General features: G+C 35.4%; 1 protein-coding gene across 1 annotated transcript; it reads left to right on the top strand.

Annotated features, from left to right (window-relative positions):
- The first annotated feature begins 248 nt into the window (after window positions 1-248).
- Apt1 (Acyl-protein thioesterase 1) lies at window positions 249-10,323 on the top strand. Its single transcript, XM_065230025.1, has 6 exons — window positions 249-524; window positions 638-669; window positions 8,688-8,901; window positions 8,956-9,129; window positions 9,193-9,348; window positions 9,405-10,323. The coding sequence occupies exons 1-6, from the start codon at window positions 474-476 to the stop codon at window positions 9,435-9,437; spliced, it is 660 nt and encodes a 219-aa protein (XP_065086097.1). The 5' UTR covers window positions 249-473; the 3' UTR covers window positions 9,438-10,323.
- Window positions 10,324-10,861: the final 538 nt, after the last annotated feature.

Genomic DNA, 10,861 nt, shown 5'->3' with positions numbered 1-10,861 from the left:
ATCCTACAAAAGAAAAAAAAAACGATTTTTTACAAATTGGCATAATTTTTGGCATTTCAAATTTTTTTTCGAATTTATGGAAATGAGTAGAAATTACTCTAACAATTACTCTAAAATTAAGTTCTAGCAAAATTACTCAACTTAGGATAGATCCGGATTTAATAAAATTGAATGGTTTCCACTAAATTTTGAGGAACTCCAAACGAGCGTGTACTCTGTTCATTTATTTCAAACGCAGCAGTGCTGTGAGGAAAATTGAATTGAGCAAAGGTGTTTGTGGATGGCAGTGATTGAGTGAAAAAGGAGAAAAATCGTGAATTTCGTTAACATTTTCTTGCATTTTTGCACCTGCTCAAGTTTGAGAAACTAGTCGCAAGTGAATTTACGAATCAATTTTGTAAGGAGTTCAACAGAAAGGTTTGAAATATAGTAACGATTGGCACTTTTACTGTGATTTGTAGCAGACAGAAACAATGGCAGTAGCTCCTGTAATCATTCAATCCGCCGCCAAGCACACTTCTACGGTAATAAAATTAATTTTCTCAGCTGGTTTTTGCTGAAGTCGTGATCATCAATCGATAAAAGTAATAACCAGTGTGCACAACAACACGTTTCATTTGTTTTCTAACTTTTACAGCTCATCTTTCTGCATGGACTAGGTGACACCGGGTAATTATAGTTCGCTATTATCTTGGTTGTACAATCTTTTCGCTCATATGTTATCATTTTCCAATCACATCACTGCTTTCACCCCTACTTATTGCTCGTTGAAAACAGTATAACATACCAAATTATGTAATTTTCATAAGTAGTGTGTGAAATGACACTTTAGGACATCATATTGTGACTTCCTTTTCAGCAACTATTACATAGGGGGTGAAACCTAGTGGTGACAATAAAAATCAATAACGTACTCTCAGCATCATTGCTGTGTTTGCAGCAGCCAAGCGAAATTGGCGTAACATCACTGACGGTGTTTTACAATTGGTATCTACTAAGGAATGTTTTTTTTTATAGTGTTCGCAAAAAATAGCCCCAATTTTTTTCATTTCTTATTTTATTTGCACTGAACTGAAATATGTAATTATTATGTGTCCAACACAATTATAGATTACTGATATGGTTGCAAATAAATACCTTTTGAATTAATACTCTAAATAAGCCTTAGTTGAAAAATTCTGCACAAAATACCAAAAAATATGGAAGAATAAGAATTTTCAAAATCTTCACACAAATACATGTTTTTGGTAAAAAAAATGTTGAACAAATCGTTGAGGAATGTGGAGCAGTTTCGCCATAGGGGTATTATGGCCATCCTACTAAAACTCAACTAATATTGTGTATATTTTACAATAATATTATGTAAGCGTAAAATTTGAATCGTACTAGGCTAGAACTTTGGTTCTCTCAAGCCATGGTTCATCCAGAGACGGAAGGCTTCACTGCCACGACATGAGCTAGAGATGCCATAAACTCACCGTCTCCAACACTATATTATGACATGAGATTAAGCCCTCCCACCAACGTGAAGGTGCAAAAACTAGCCATGGGGAGGGAACTTCATGTTCGGTATGCACTTGAAAACGTAATTCCTTAAGTTTGTTAACAGTATCCTGATATTTTTTCCCATAAAAAACGCCGTGTCATCGATTATCTATATGTTGAGGCATTAAGTGTACTCGTTGCATCGAGAATATGGAATCGTTGGATACCTATACTGCCTATAATCGCATATCAGTCCCATATGGATTTTCGTCAATTTTGACAACGCTATCCAATATCATCTATTGGTATCTACTTTTGTATTAGGTGCTAAAATAACGGACTTTGATTATGAAAAATGTGAAAACAACATCAAGTCAGTTTGTCCCATAAAGCAAAGTAATTGCAAATAATCCTGAAATTTCAACGTCCAGAGGTATAGTTACAGTTCTGCTTTATGAGTTGTAATATTTTTCGTAAATATAACAAAACATGCTAGCTTCATTGCGGTTGGATTTAACTTGAAACAATTATAAATAAATTTACCATGATTATTCAAATGTTTATATGGGAATTGCATTTCGTAACTTTGACTGTCATTTTGTAAATGTGTGCTAATGGGCAGTATACTGCCGCTCTTGGCAAGTCCGTCCCATAGCACAAAACAGCAAACCGAGAAAAACACATTTTAATAGCGAATTCGTTTATTATCGGGGTTGGAACCAGTTCCAACCCAGTGCGAAACTCAACCTGAGCTAGGTTGTAAAAACAAACGAGCAAACTGACGTTTGTCAGAAAACAAGCAGACCCAATCTTGATACCCGATCCAGGTTGGAACTGAATAATAAAAGAATTCGCTATAAGTTTGCTTTGTACCATTAGGGTAGAGCACTACTTCGTCGTAATCGCCCATTTCCGTTCTATCGATCAGAAAAGGTCAATAATATCAATGATTTCACCATGCACAAATCAATAATATGTTTGTTCCGATGCGTTAGTTCATTAGCTCCAACATAAATCCTGTTAGAGCGCATTTTATGAATATTTAGGCTCATTGTTCTCAAAACAAAATAAGCGCTCCTAGCAAGGGGGATTTTCAACGTTTATCCGTAGAACGAAGAAAATCTAATTGAGTTTCAATTCGTTAGGTCGGAATTGAAACTCGTAGAACGAATTTAGAATCAAGAAGCAGTATTAGATTTTAAACAATATCTCAACAATTTGTCCAAAGGTACGTATGGAAAGGTGAAAAAATTTAGAAGTCATCTTTGAGAGAAATATTCAATTTTTTTGTTTAAACTCGTTCAAAAAAGAGATGTAAAGCGTGGGTTTTGTTTAGTAGGACGGAAATTTGGCTATTTTTCCAAACTTTTCTAGCCCAAAGTTTTTTTTTTTTTTTTTTTTTTTTATTATAGTCACTTTAACACTCTTGGGTCATTCGTGACTTGTCCGGGGGTGAGATTTGAACTCGTGACTTTGGCGTGAGAGGTAAGGATGTTAACCACTACGCCGGGGTCGCCCCCAGCCCAAAGTTGTTTATTTGTTCCAGTATTATGAAAAATTGAAAACCTCAGTTTTGGCAAAAACTCAAATGGGATCGACTTGCGAGGAGCAGCAGTGTACCTAGTAGTTTAGCTCCTTATGCAACTGTTAGCAGTATATGGGTTTATGAAGCATTTTTGATTAAATGGATTCATTCAAATATGTTCATGGGGTGTAGGTTTTCTTCGAAGTTTTCTTGAAGAAGGATTTTTTAAATGGTTCCTTAAGCCTGGTATGCAGCGGAAAAGAAAACAGAAAAGTATACTTTAAATGGTTCCTCAAGCCTGGTATGCAGCGGAAAAGTATTTTTTGATGATTATTCTATAAAGTAGATTTGACAGCTGGTATTTTTTTTTTTTCTAAATTTGAGATCATAGCGAGGTGCCGTCAAATTTTAAAATAAACAATAATTAGTTTTAATGTTGTTAAAATGGATACATAAGTTTTGCAACAAACGTCAACATTATCTAACGGAATAATTGATCAGATCATTATTCTGCAAGAAAAGTGAAACATCATTCGGAAAGTGCCACCTTCATCTCGATCATGATACTAACGTAATCGATCTTTCATTTACCGATTTCTTTAGAACTGCTTATTGGGTCTAAAAATGCTAAAGGAAAATAATGTCTTTAGCCTTCCGTGTCCTATTGGCGTATTACAGTGACACTTTTGCGAGCTTTTGCATGTCAAAGTAACAACTACTAGACTGCCTGTGGAAGCATAACTGTCCCATGTTACTTTTATGTACGTCCAAACGAAGCAAAGGGCAAGTTAGGCGGACTGCGGAACCGAAATGAAAAGTCACCGTTTTTGTTGTACTTCCAGAGTAAACTGAGCTCAGCTCTATGTATTCAATGTGATTTTATGCAGCCGGCCGTGCTGCCAGTTTAAGGTTTATAATCATAGTTTCGTCAATTGACGTTTCGTATGTCGTGAAATGTGCACGTATACAACAGTTACAAAACACAAAAATGAGAAAACTGCAGTTAAAGTTTGAACAGACGTTTTGCTGCTATCGTAAAATTTCACGGGAAAAATTGGTTCTACTTCGAAAAACTGACGTATTATATCTATTCCATAGAATGTTTGTCAAAATTTTGCAAAAAACGAAATTTATCCATTAAAGAATCTTCTGTGACACTTATGCCGCGAATTTCTCTGACGAGTTGAAAAATGTACGCACATCTGTCCTACTGTGAACAACTTCTCAGTTACTGCTGTTGTTATGTTTGAAACTTCGTGAGTGACGGTTGGAGTTTTTTTCTTAAAATTGTTGATTTCACAGAGACACAGGCAAATGAATGTTTCATCTACCAGCTAGTATTGTTAATTTGGATGGGTGAGCATTTATTGGCGAGATATTGAGGGCTAAAGCCATTGTTTACAATAGAAATTACGTCCCTTTGAAATGTTGGCACTGATTTAATTGTGGGCCGGAAACGTCTGCCATAGACTATTTAAAGCAGTACGGTATATTAGTCTTTAACGAGACAGCCAATGACATTCTCAGTTGTTTTTTTTTTCAGAGTAATTAAGAAGCATGTTCACCTTAACAAACTTACATTTTGGTTGAACAATTGCTCATCCCAAAACAAGAATTGGAATTTGTTTCAACACATCATCCTTCTGATAAACAGTACGGAAATTCAAGTTGAGCATATCAGGGTGGCCAGCAAACCGGAAAAACCGGGAATACCGGGAAATATCCGGGAATTTAAAAAGTGACCTGGAAAACCGGGAAAAACCCGGGAATTCGGTGAGAGAACCGGGAAAAATACAATACAATAGGAACACATTTTTACACCAGAATTTCAGAATAAACCATTTAAACAGATTGATCCTTTGCCAAATGAATATCTTGCTCTATTTGTTACCCGTCTTATTGTTCTTAGAATTTAATCACTCAGAAATATTGCAAATTGATTTTTGTCGTCTCAATTTCAGATGTAAAGTGCATGGTCCTTGAAAGAAAATATTGAGGATGCTGGACTTTGGAAACAAAAATGTGTAAAAATCGAAACTGAATTATTCTTTTCCGGGGTTTTAATTTTTTGTTGTTTACAATTCTTATGATGAATTCCAGAATTAACTTGGAATTCTGCTCTGAATTATTTTGAAATTGTTCTGAAATAAACACTCTGCGTATTAATAACCGTTGAATTCTTTTTGGAATTTCCTTGCAACCCCTTCTAAGAATTTGATTGGAGTCCTTCTTAGAATTCTCTTGAGTCTATCCGGAGACTTTGATTTCTTTGAAAATCCTTTCAAAAAATTTTATTTAGAAACCCCCTGGAGTATTTTAAAGAATTTCTTTCTGAATATCAGTAAATCCATTCAATTTTGTTGAAATTCTGTGATGATTTTTTCGTTTGAGGGTTGAAATTACTGCCAGAACATTCTAAGAACTCTGTTTCTTGTTGAATTCTGATCATAATTCTCTTGAAATTCTTCTTAAAATTCATCTGTCATTTTCCTCTCGATACCCATACAAATCTCCTCAGAATCACGTAGAAGTTTTCCGCAAAGTTTTGTTCTTCACGACTCGTTTTTAAATCTTCTAAAATTACCTAACAATTTAATTTAGAACTTGCATTCTTCTCCACAGAAATCCTTCCAACTTCATCTAACATTGTCTAGAGTTTTCATGTCAGAATAGTTCTGGAAATCCGCTCAGAACTTTTCCTTCAAAAACTGTGTGGGAATCTTTGTCAATATTTGTTTGAAATCAACACTTTGAATTCTTTTAAATTATACTAAAAATTCCAGGGTTTGTCCGCTAGATTCTATAGATTTTTATATAATTTGTTATAACCCTTAAAATGCTTCCAAGTCTCAGAGCATGACAATTATAACTACACGACTCAGAGATATGATTTTTTTTTTCAAATCTGTGACTTTGAATTTTTTTCAAAACCTCACTTTTTAATTATTTTTACTCTAAATCTTGCATCACGAAGATTGTTATTAATCACAAATTTTGAAAAAAAAAAGGCTCTAGTTTCAAACACTACTCAAATTTTATAGCCCCATAATCTTGGAAATTTTCTTAAATTACATTTTTTTATCTTTTCAGTAAATTTCTTTCAGCACGTTCAATTTCGTTTTTTGTTTTGTTGAATATTAACAACCGGGATTTTTTAAAGACTTAAACCGGGAAAACCGGGAATTTCAAAATAAAAATTCACTGGCCACCCTGGCATATACTGTTCAAGTATTTTTTAATCAGGCCATACCTTTAAAAAATGCGTCATGGCAAAGGTCTCCTTGTGGAATTGAAGTATATAGGAAAGCCTCTCTGTTGACAGTTGTCGTACCTGTTATTGGAGAAAACGAAACATCATTTTTAGTTGGTCTTCCGACCAAGCAACATGCTTCGGAATGATAGTTAATTAATAGTTTTTCAATACCAAACAATCATATGTGTCACGAAAAGGTACAAATAGGGTAAGGTGAGTTGATTATTACATTTTATAATTTATTTGTTTGTAAATAGCAACAGAACTGAGTATGATAGCTCAAGTTTTCCTAAATAAAAGTGTTAATGTGCTTACGACGTTATCGAGGCATCGCCCAAATAATTCAAAGATTAATTGTATCATTTGGGCAATCGTTTGGAGCTTGTAATATGTTTACGATGTATTATTTGGATATCAGACTATATTTTTTGAAGAATTTCTTATACATATTTAAAATTGGAGCAGTGGGACAGATATGCGTCAATTTTTGCAATGGGACAAAACGACTACACATTTTTTTATTTTTTCTAGAATAAACAGCATGTTTTAATATAATATTTTTAAAATATGTATTGATTTATCACGTTAAGCATCATAACCTCAAAAAAATCGAAATGTCACATGGGACAGTTATGTTTCCACCGGCAGTAGAGGGATGATAGTTGATTTTGGAGGAAAATCGATTCATAAAGAAATACTAACGATTCCCTTGGAAACTTTTGCTTGTATCGCGTAGGCTAATCTTTTTAGGCAAACATATTGATACTCACAATTTTCGATGGAGCAACGGCGCCGGTGGTGTAGTGGTAAGCGTGATTACCTCTCACCCCAGCAGGCCTGGATTCAATCCCAGTCGGCGCCGCCGGAATGTTCTGAGGCATAACATCTCTGATCACGCCTTCCTTCGGATGGGAAGTAAAGCCGTTGGTCCCCGGTTCATGAGTTGATGGGTCGATAGGTAGGGTCCAGGTGTGGGAGCTGCCTTCCTGGCACGTCGGTAGCATTGGTGCTCAGCACGGAAAACAAAATCGACAAAAAAAAACAAACCAAAGGAAAAAAAAAATTCGATGGAAAACGCAACGGAACTTCATTTACTCAACCCGTCAATACTTAATTTTTCACTTTAATAAAGCTAAAAAAAAAACTTACTTAATTCAAGTAAGTCCAAGATCTAAAAATATTCAGTGTCTTGAAGTCTCGTATTCCATGTACAAGTTCAAGATATTGAAAATTTTCAAAGTGCCAGAATTAAGGAAAAAATAAATGATTTAGGTATTTCAAGTTTGTTATTAACTTTATGAAAGATTAGAGATCTTCATTGCAGTCATTAACTTCACAACAATTGTAGGACCTTTGGAGAAGTTCTGAGGAATGAAAGGAAATGCTGAGAATTTTAGTGAAGCTCCATAAACAAACTGCGGGAGCATAAGCTGAAAATATGGGGAATTCACTGGAAGCTTCAAGAACAGCAAAGCGGTTCTTTTAGCATTTTTAAGAAAAGCTAGATCTAGAGATGTTTGGGTAATAACAGATCACAGATCTTAAGGGCAGTATTCGTAACTCCAGACTATTGGAGCAATTTAAAGATCTATGTATAATCGTAAATTAAGAAACATTCAGGATAGTTCAATGATGTGAAAAGATGTTCCGAGAATTTCATGGAAGTACAGAGACCTTCAGAGAACTTATGAAAATATTTCAGATACTTCACAGAAGTCCAGAGGGTTTCAGGGAAATATAAAGGTGTTTACGGGAATTCCATTTATTTTCGAGCAGAACCGAGATCTTCAATAGAATTGAGAGCTTTAGGGAAGCTTCGAGAACATCAAGACAGATCAGAGGATCAAAGGGCAGTTGAAATAATTTCGAGGAAATTGAAGATGATAATAAAAAGAATGTGGACGATTTTCTTTTACAGTCTGACGTAATGCTACGTAGTTGGTTGATAATCCTGCAATATTCAAATACAAAATCTCTAATTTGCTCACATTACTGCTGGAATTTGGTTGTAATTTATTGAAATGTTAGCTACTTTTTTTATAATTATAGTTTTTTATACACCTGATATGTTCCGTGTATACCCGCGGAAGTGACCAGTTTCTAACTTGTGTCACAACCCATCGTATCAAATCACATGAGAAAAAAACAAGTGCAATCGTGGTTATATTAAGTGGACAGGACCACATTGGATACAACCGGATATGTTCCGAGTGCTTCCTGACCAAAATCTGTCATCAGCCAAATCATATGATAAATCTCTCCGTAGGTTTTTCTCCAAAAATCTACGATTTATCCAAAAAGTAATTGAGTATAAAACATTATGCTACAAACAGCAGCATTTAGCTGTGTCCGGTGTTTTTACAATCAAATTTCATCACTTGAAAGTTTAGTAGGTATAAGAATAATAATAACCATCTTCTACAGTCATGGATGGGCTACAACCATGGGCATTATCCGTACGCCGGACATGAAGGTCATTTGTCCGACAGCACCAACGATTCCAGTCACTCTGAATGCTGGATTCCGTATGCCATCTTGGTTCGATTTGCAAACATTGGACATTGGAGGTCCGGAAGATGAAGATGGCATCAAAAAAGCAACGAAGAATGTTCACGAGATGATTCGAAGCGAAATGCAGGTAAGATATGTTTGGATAGCTCATGCAAACTTTATCCCGACTCATCCATTTCAGGCAGGAATAGCGGCCAATCGCATCGTCCTGGGAGGATTCTCGCAGGGTGGTGCTCTTGCGCTGTACGCTGCATTAACCTTTGCGGAGCCCTTAGCTGGAGTAATGGCGCTATCTTGCTGGTTACCAATGCACAAGAATTTCCCAGGACTTCTGAAATGTCCAAATTCTGTGCCCGTGAGTATATATTGTATTGTTCTAACTAAAACCGATAAAATCTCACATTTCATTCAACGACAGATTCTCCAATGTCACGGTGACTGTGATCCAGTGGTGCCATACAAGTTTGGTCAATTATCATCGAGTGTGCTGAAGACATTCATGAAAAACTCACAGTTCCAATCGTACAGGGGTTTGTCACATTCGTCATCTAAAGCCGAATTAGAAGATATGAAGGTAAGCAAAAATTCATTGGTCACAGCATCAATGTGTTAATTATGTTTCTCCCTTAGACATTCATCGAGAAGCACGTTCCTCGTCAATAAATGGCCAGTTCAGTTCGCTCACATTCGATAGACGTGTGTAAATTTTAACTGTAATTTAAAAAGCAACATATTTTTCTAATTTATTTCAAAATGATAGCTGAACAAAACTAGGCAACAAAATATTGCAACTTTAAAACAACTTAACTAGCTTAGTCAAAATGAGTCAATCAGAGCGATAATTTTTCACAAAATAATAATCACTTATTAGAGTCGGCAAAATTAAAAATGTCACTAACACATGTTAAAACAACTACTTTTGCAAAACCAAAACGAAGCACGTGATAAAATCGTTGCGATTTTATAAAAAAAAAACCCCCTCTACTATGACAATGGCAACTACATATAAGCAAAACAATAAGTATTCCAAAACATTTAAGAAATTACCAATTGAGATTGAAATTATAAAAGCAAATGGCTAATAATTATTAGTAGTGATCCAACTTCAGCACTAAGTTTAATCAAGTATTAGTGTCAAAGATTCAAAGCTCATCAAACAGTTAATTTCGAAGCAATCCATTTTTCACTTCACTACCTCTACTCTATCTAGTAAATATTTTATTGAATTGTTACTAAAATCAGTGCACTCCCAATTATTATGTAGTCCCAAACTCTTATGTACAGAATCAGCAAGAACGTGAATAAAAGGGAAAGCAACACAAATCTGTTCTAACATTTTCAATTGATTTAGGTCGATTGTAAGACATTCATTTTTGATTCGATTACGAAAAATTTAGTCTGTCGGCTGCTAATAGCAAAAAAAAAACAAAACTATCTGTAGAGAACCGTTTGGAAGTTGTGTAAATTGAGGCCGTACTGGAATGATACTTGTGAAGGTAGAGTGAACAAAATCAGCAGATTGAAATATATTTTAGTTTAACTAAAACAATTGCCTCCTAGTTATAGGTATTATCCGAAAACACATATAACAACTATAGAAAGTCTAGTTACAGACATTTTTTTCATTAATTTATTTGATTTGTTAAGGCTCAAACGAATTAACTTTACAGAGCCGAGGATTCTTGCTCACTATACAATACATCTATAGTTTTATAGTCAAAAGGTACAACACAATAAACACTTTATCTTCCGCTATCTAAAAAACCTCCTCCATCAGAACTGATGCCGTTTCCAGTGGTTTCATTGTATGGCAGCTACGCCAACGGGGGTCAGAGCACTTCGCTTGCAGCAATGGTAACGTTGGCAGCACTCACACACTCATCACTAAACGGTTGCTTTCCAAAGTCGACGACCCCTCGACCGAAAGAACTGCTAATGAAGAACAATGAGGAGGACCACACAATGGTTGCTGCCAAGTAAACAGACGATCGCGTGACACACATCGAGAGTGGCCTGCTTTTGTCGACAGCCGAGTGAACATTGATAGTAACAGACATGCAGAAGTAGATTTGACGCTTAAAAATAAG

This window comes from Ochlerotatus camptorhynchus, unplaced genomic scaffold (assembly GCF_037179485.1).
Source record: "Ochlerotatus camptorhynchus isolate MF236.1 unplaced genomic scaffold, CSIRO-AGI_Acam_v1.1 ptg000025l, whole genome shotgun sequence".
NCBI classification, from domain to species: domain Eukaryota; kingdom Metazoa; phylum Arthropoda; class Insecta; order Diptera; family Culicidae; genus Ochlerotatus; species Ochlerotatus camptorhynchus.
The sequence above is the reverse complement of the archived record's forward strand: the minus strand, read 5'-3'. Positions and strand labels throughout refer to the sequence as shown.

What these genes read in the sequence shown, in the direction of transcription:
- Apt1 (XM_065230025.1), top strand. Translation starts at nt 474, where the DNA reads ATGGCAGTAGCTCCTGTAATCATTCAATCCGCCGCCAAGCACACTTCT. An exon ending in AATGTCCAAATTCTGTGCCC is followed by an intron (nt 9,130 to 9,192) that starts GTGAGTATATAT and finishes ATTCAACGACAG; the next exon opens with ATTCTCCAATGTCACGGTGA. An exon ending in CCGAATTAGAAGATATGAAG is followed by an intron (nt 9,349 to 9,404) that starts GTAAGCAAAAAT and finishes TTTCTCCCTTAG; the next exon opens with ACATTCATCGAGAAGCACGT.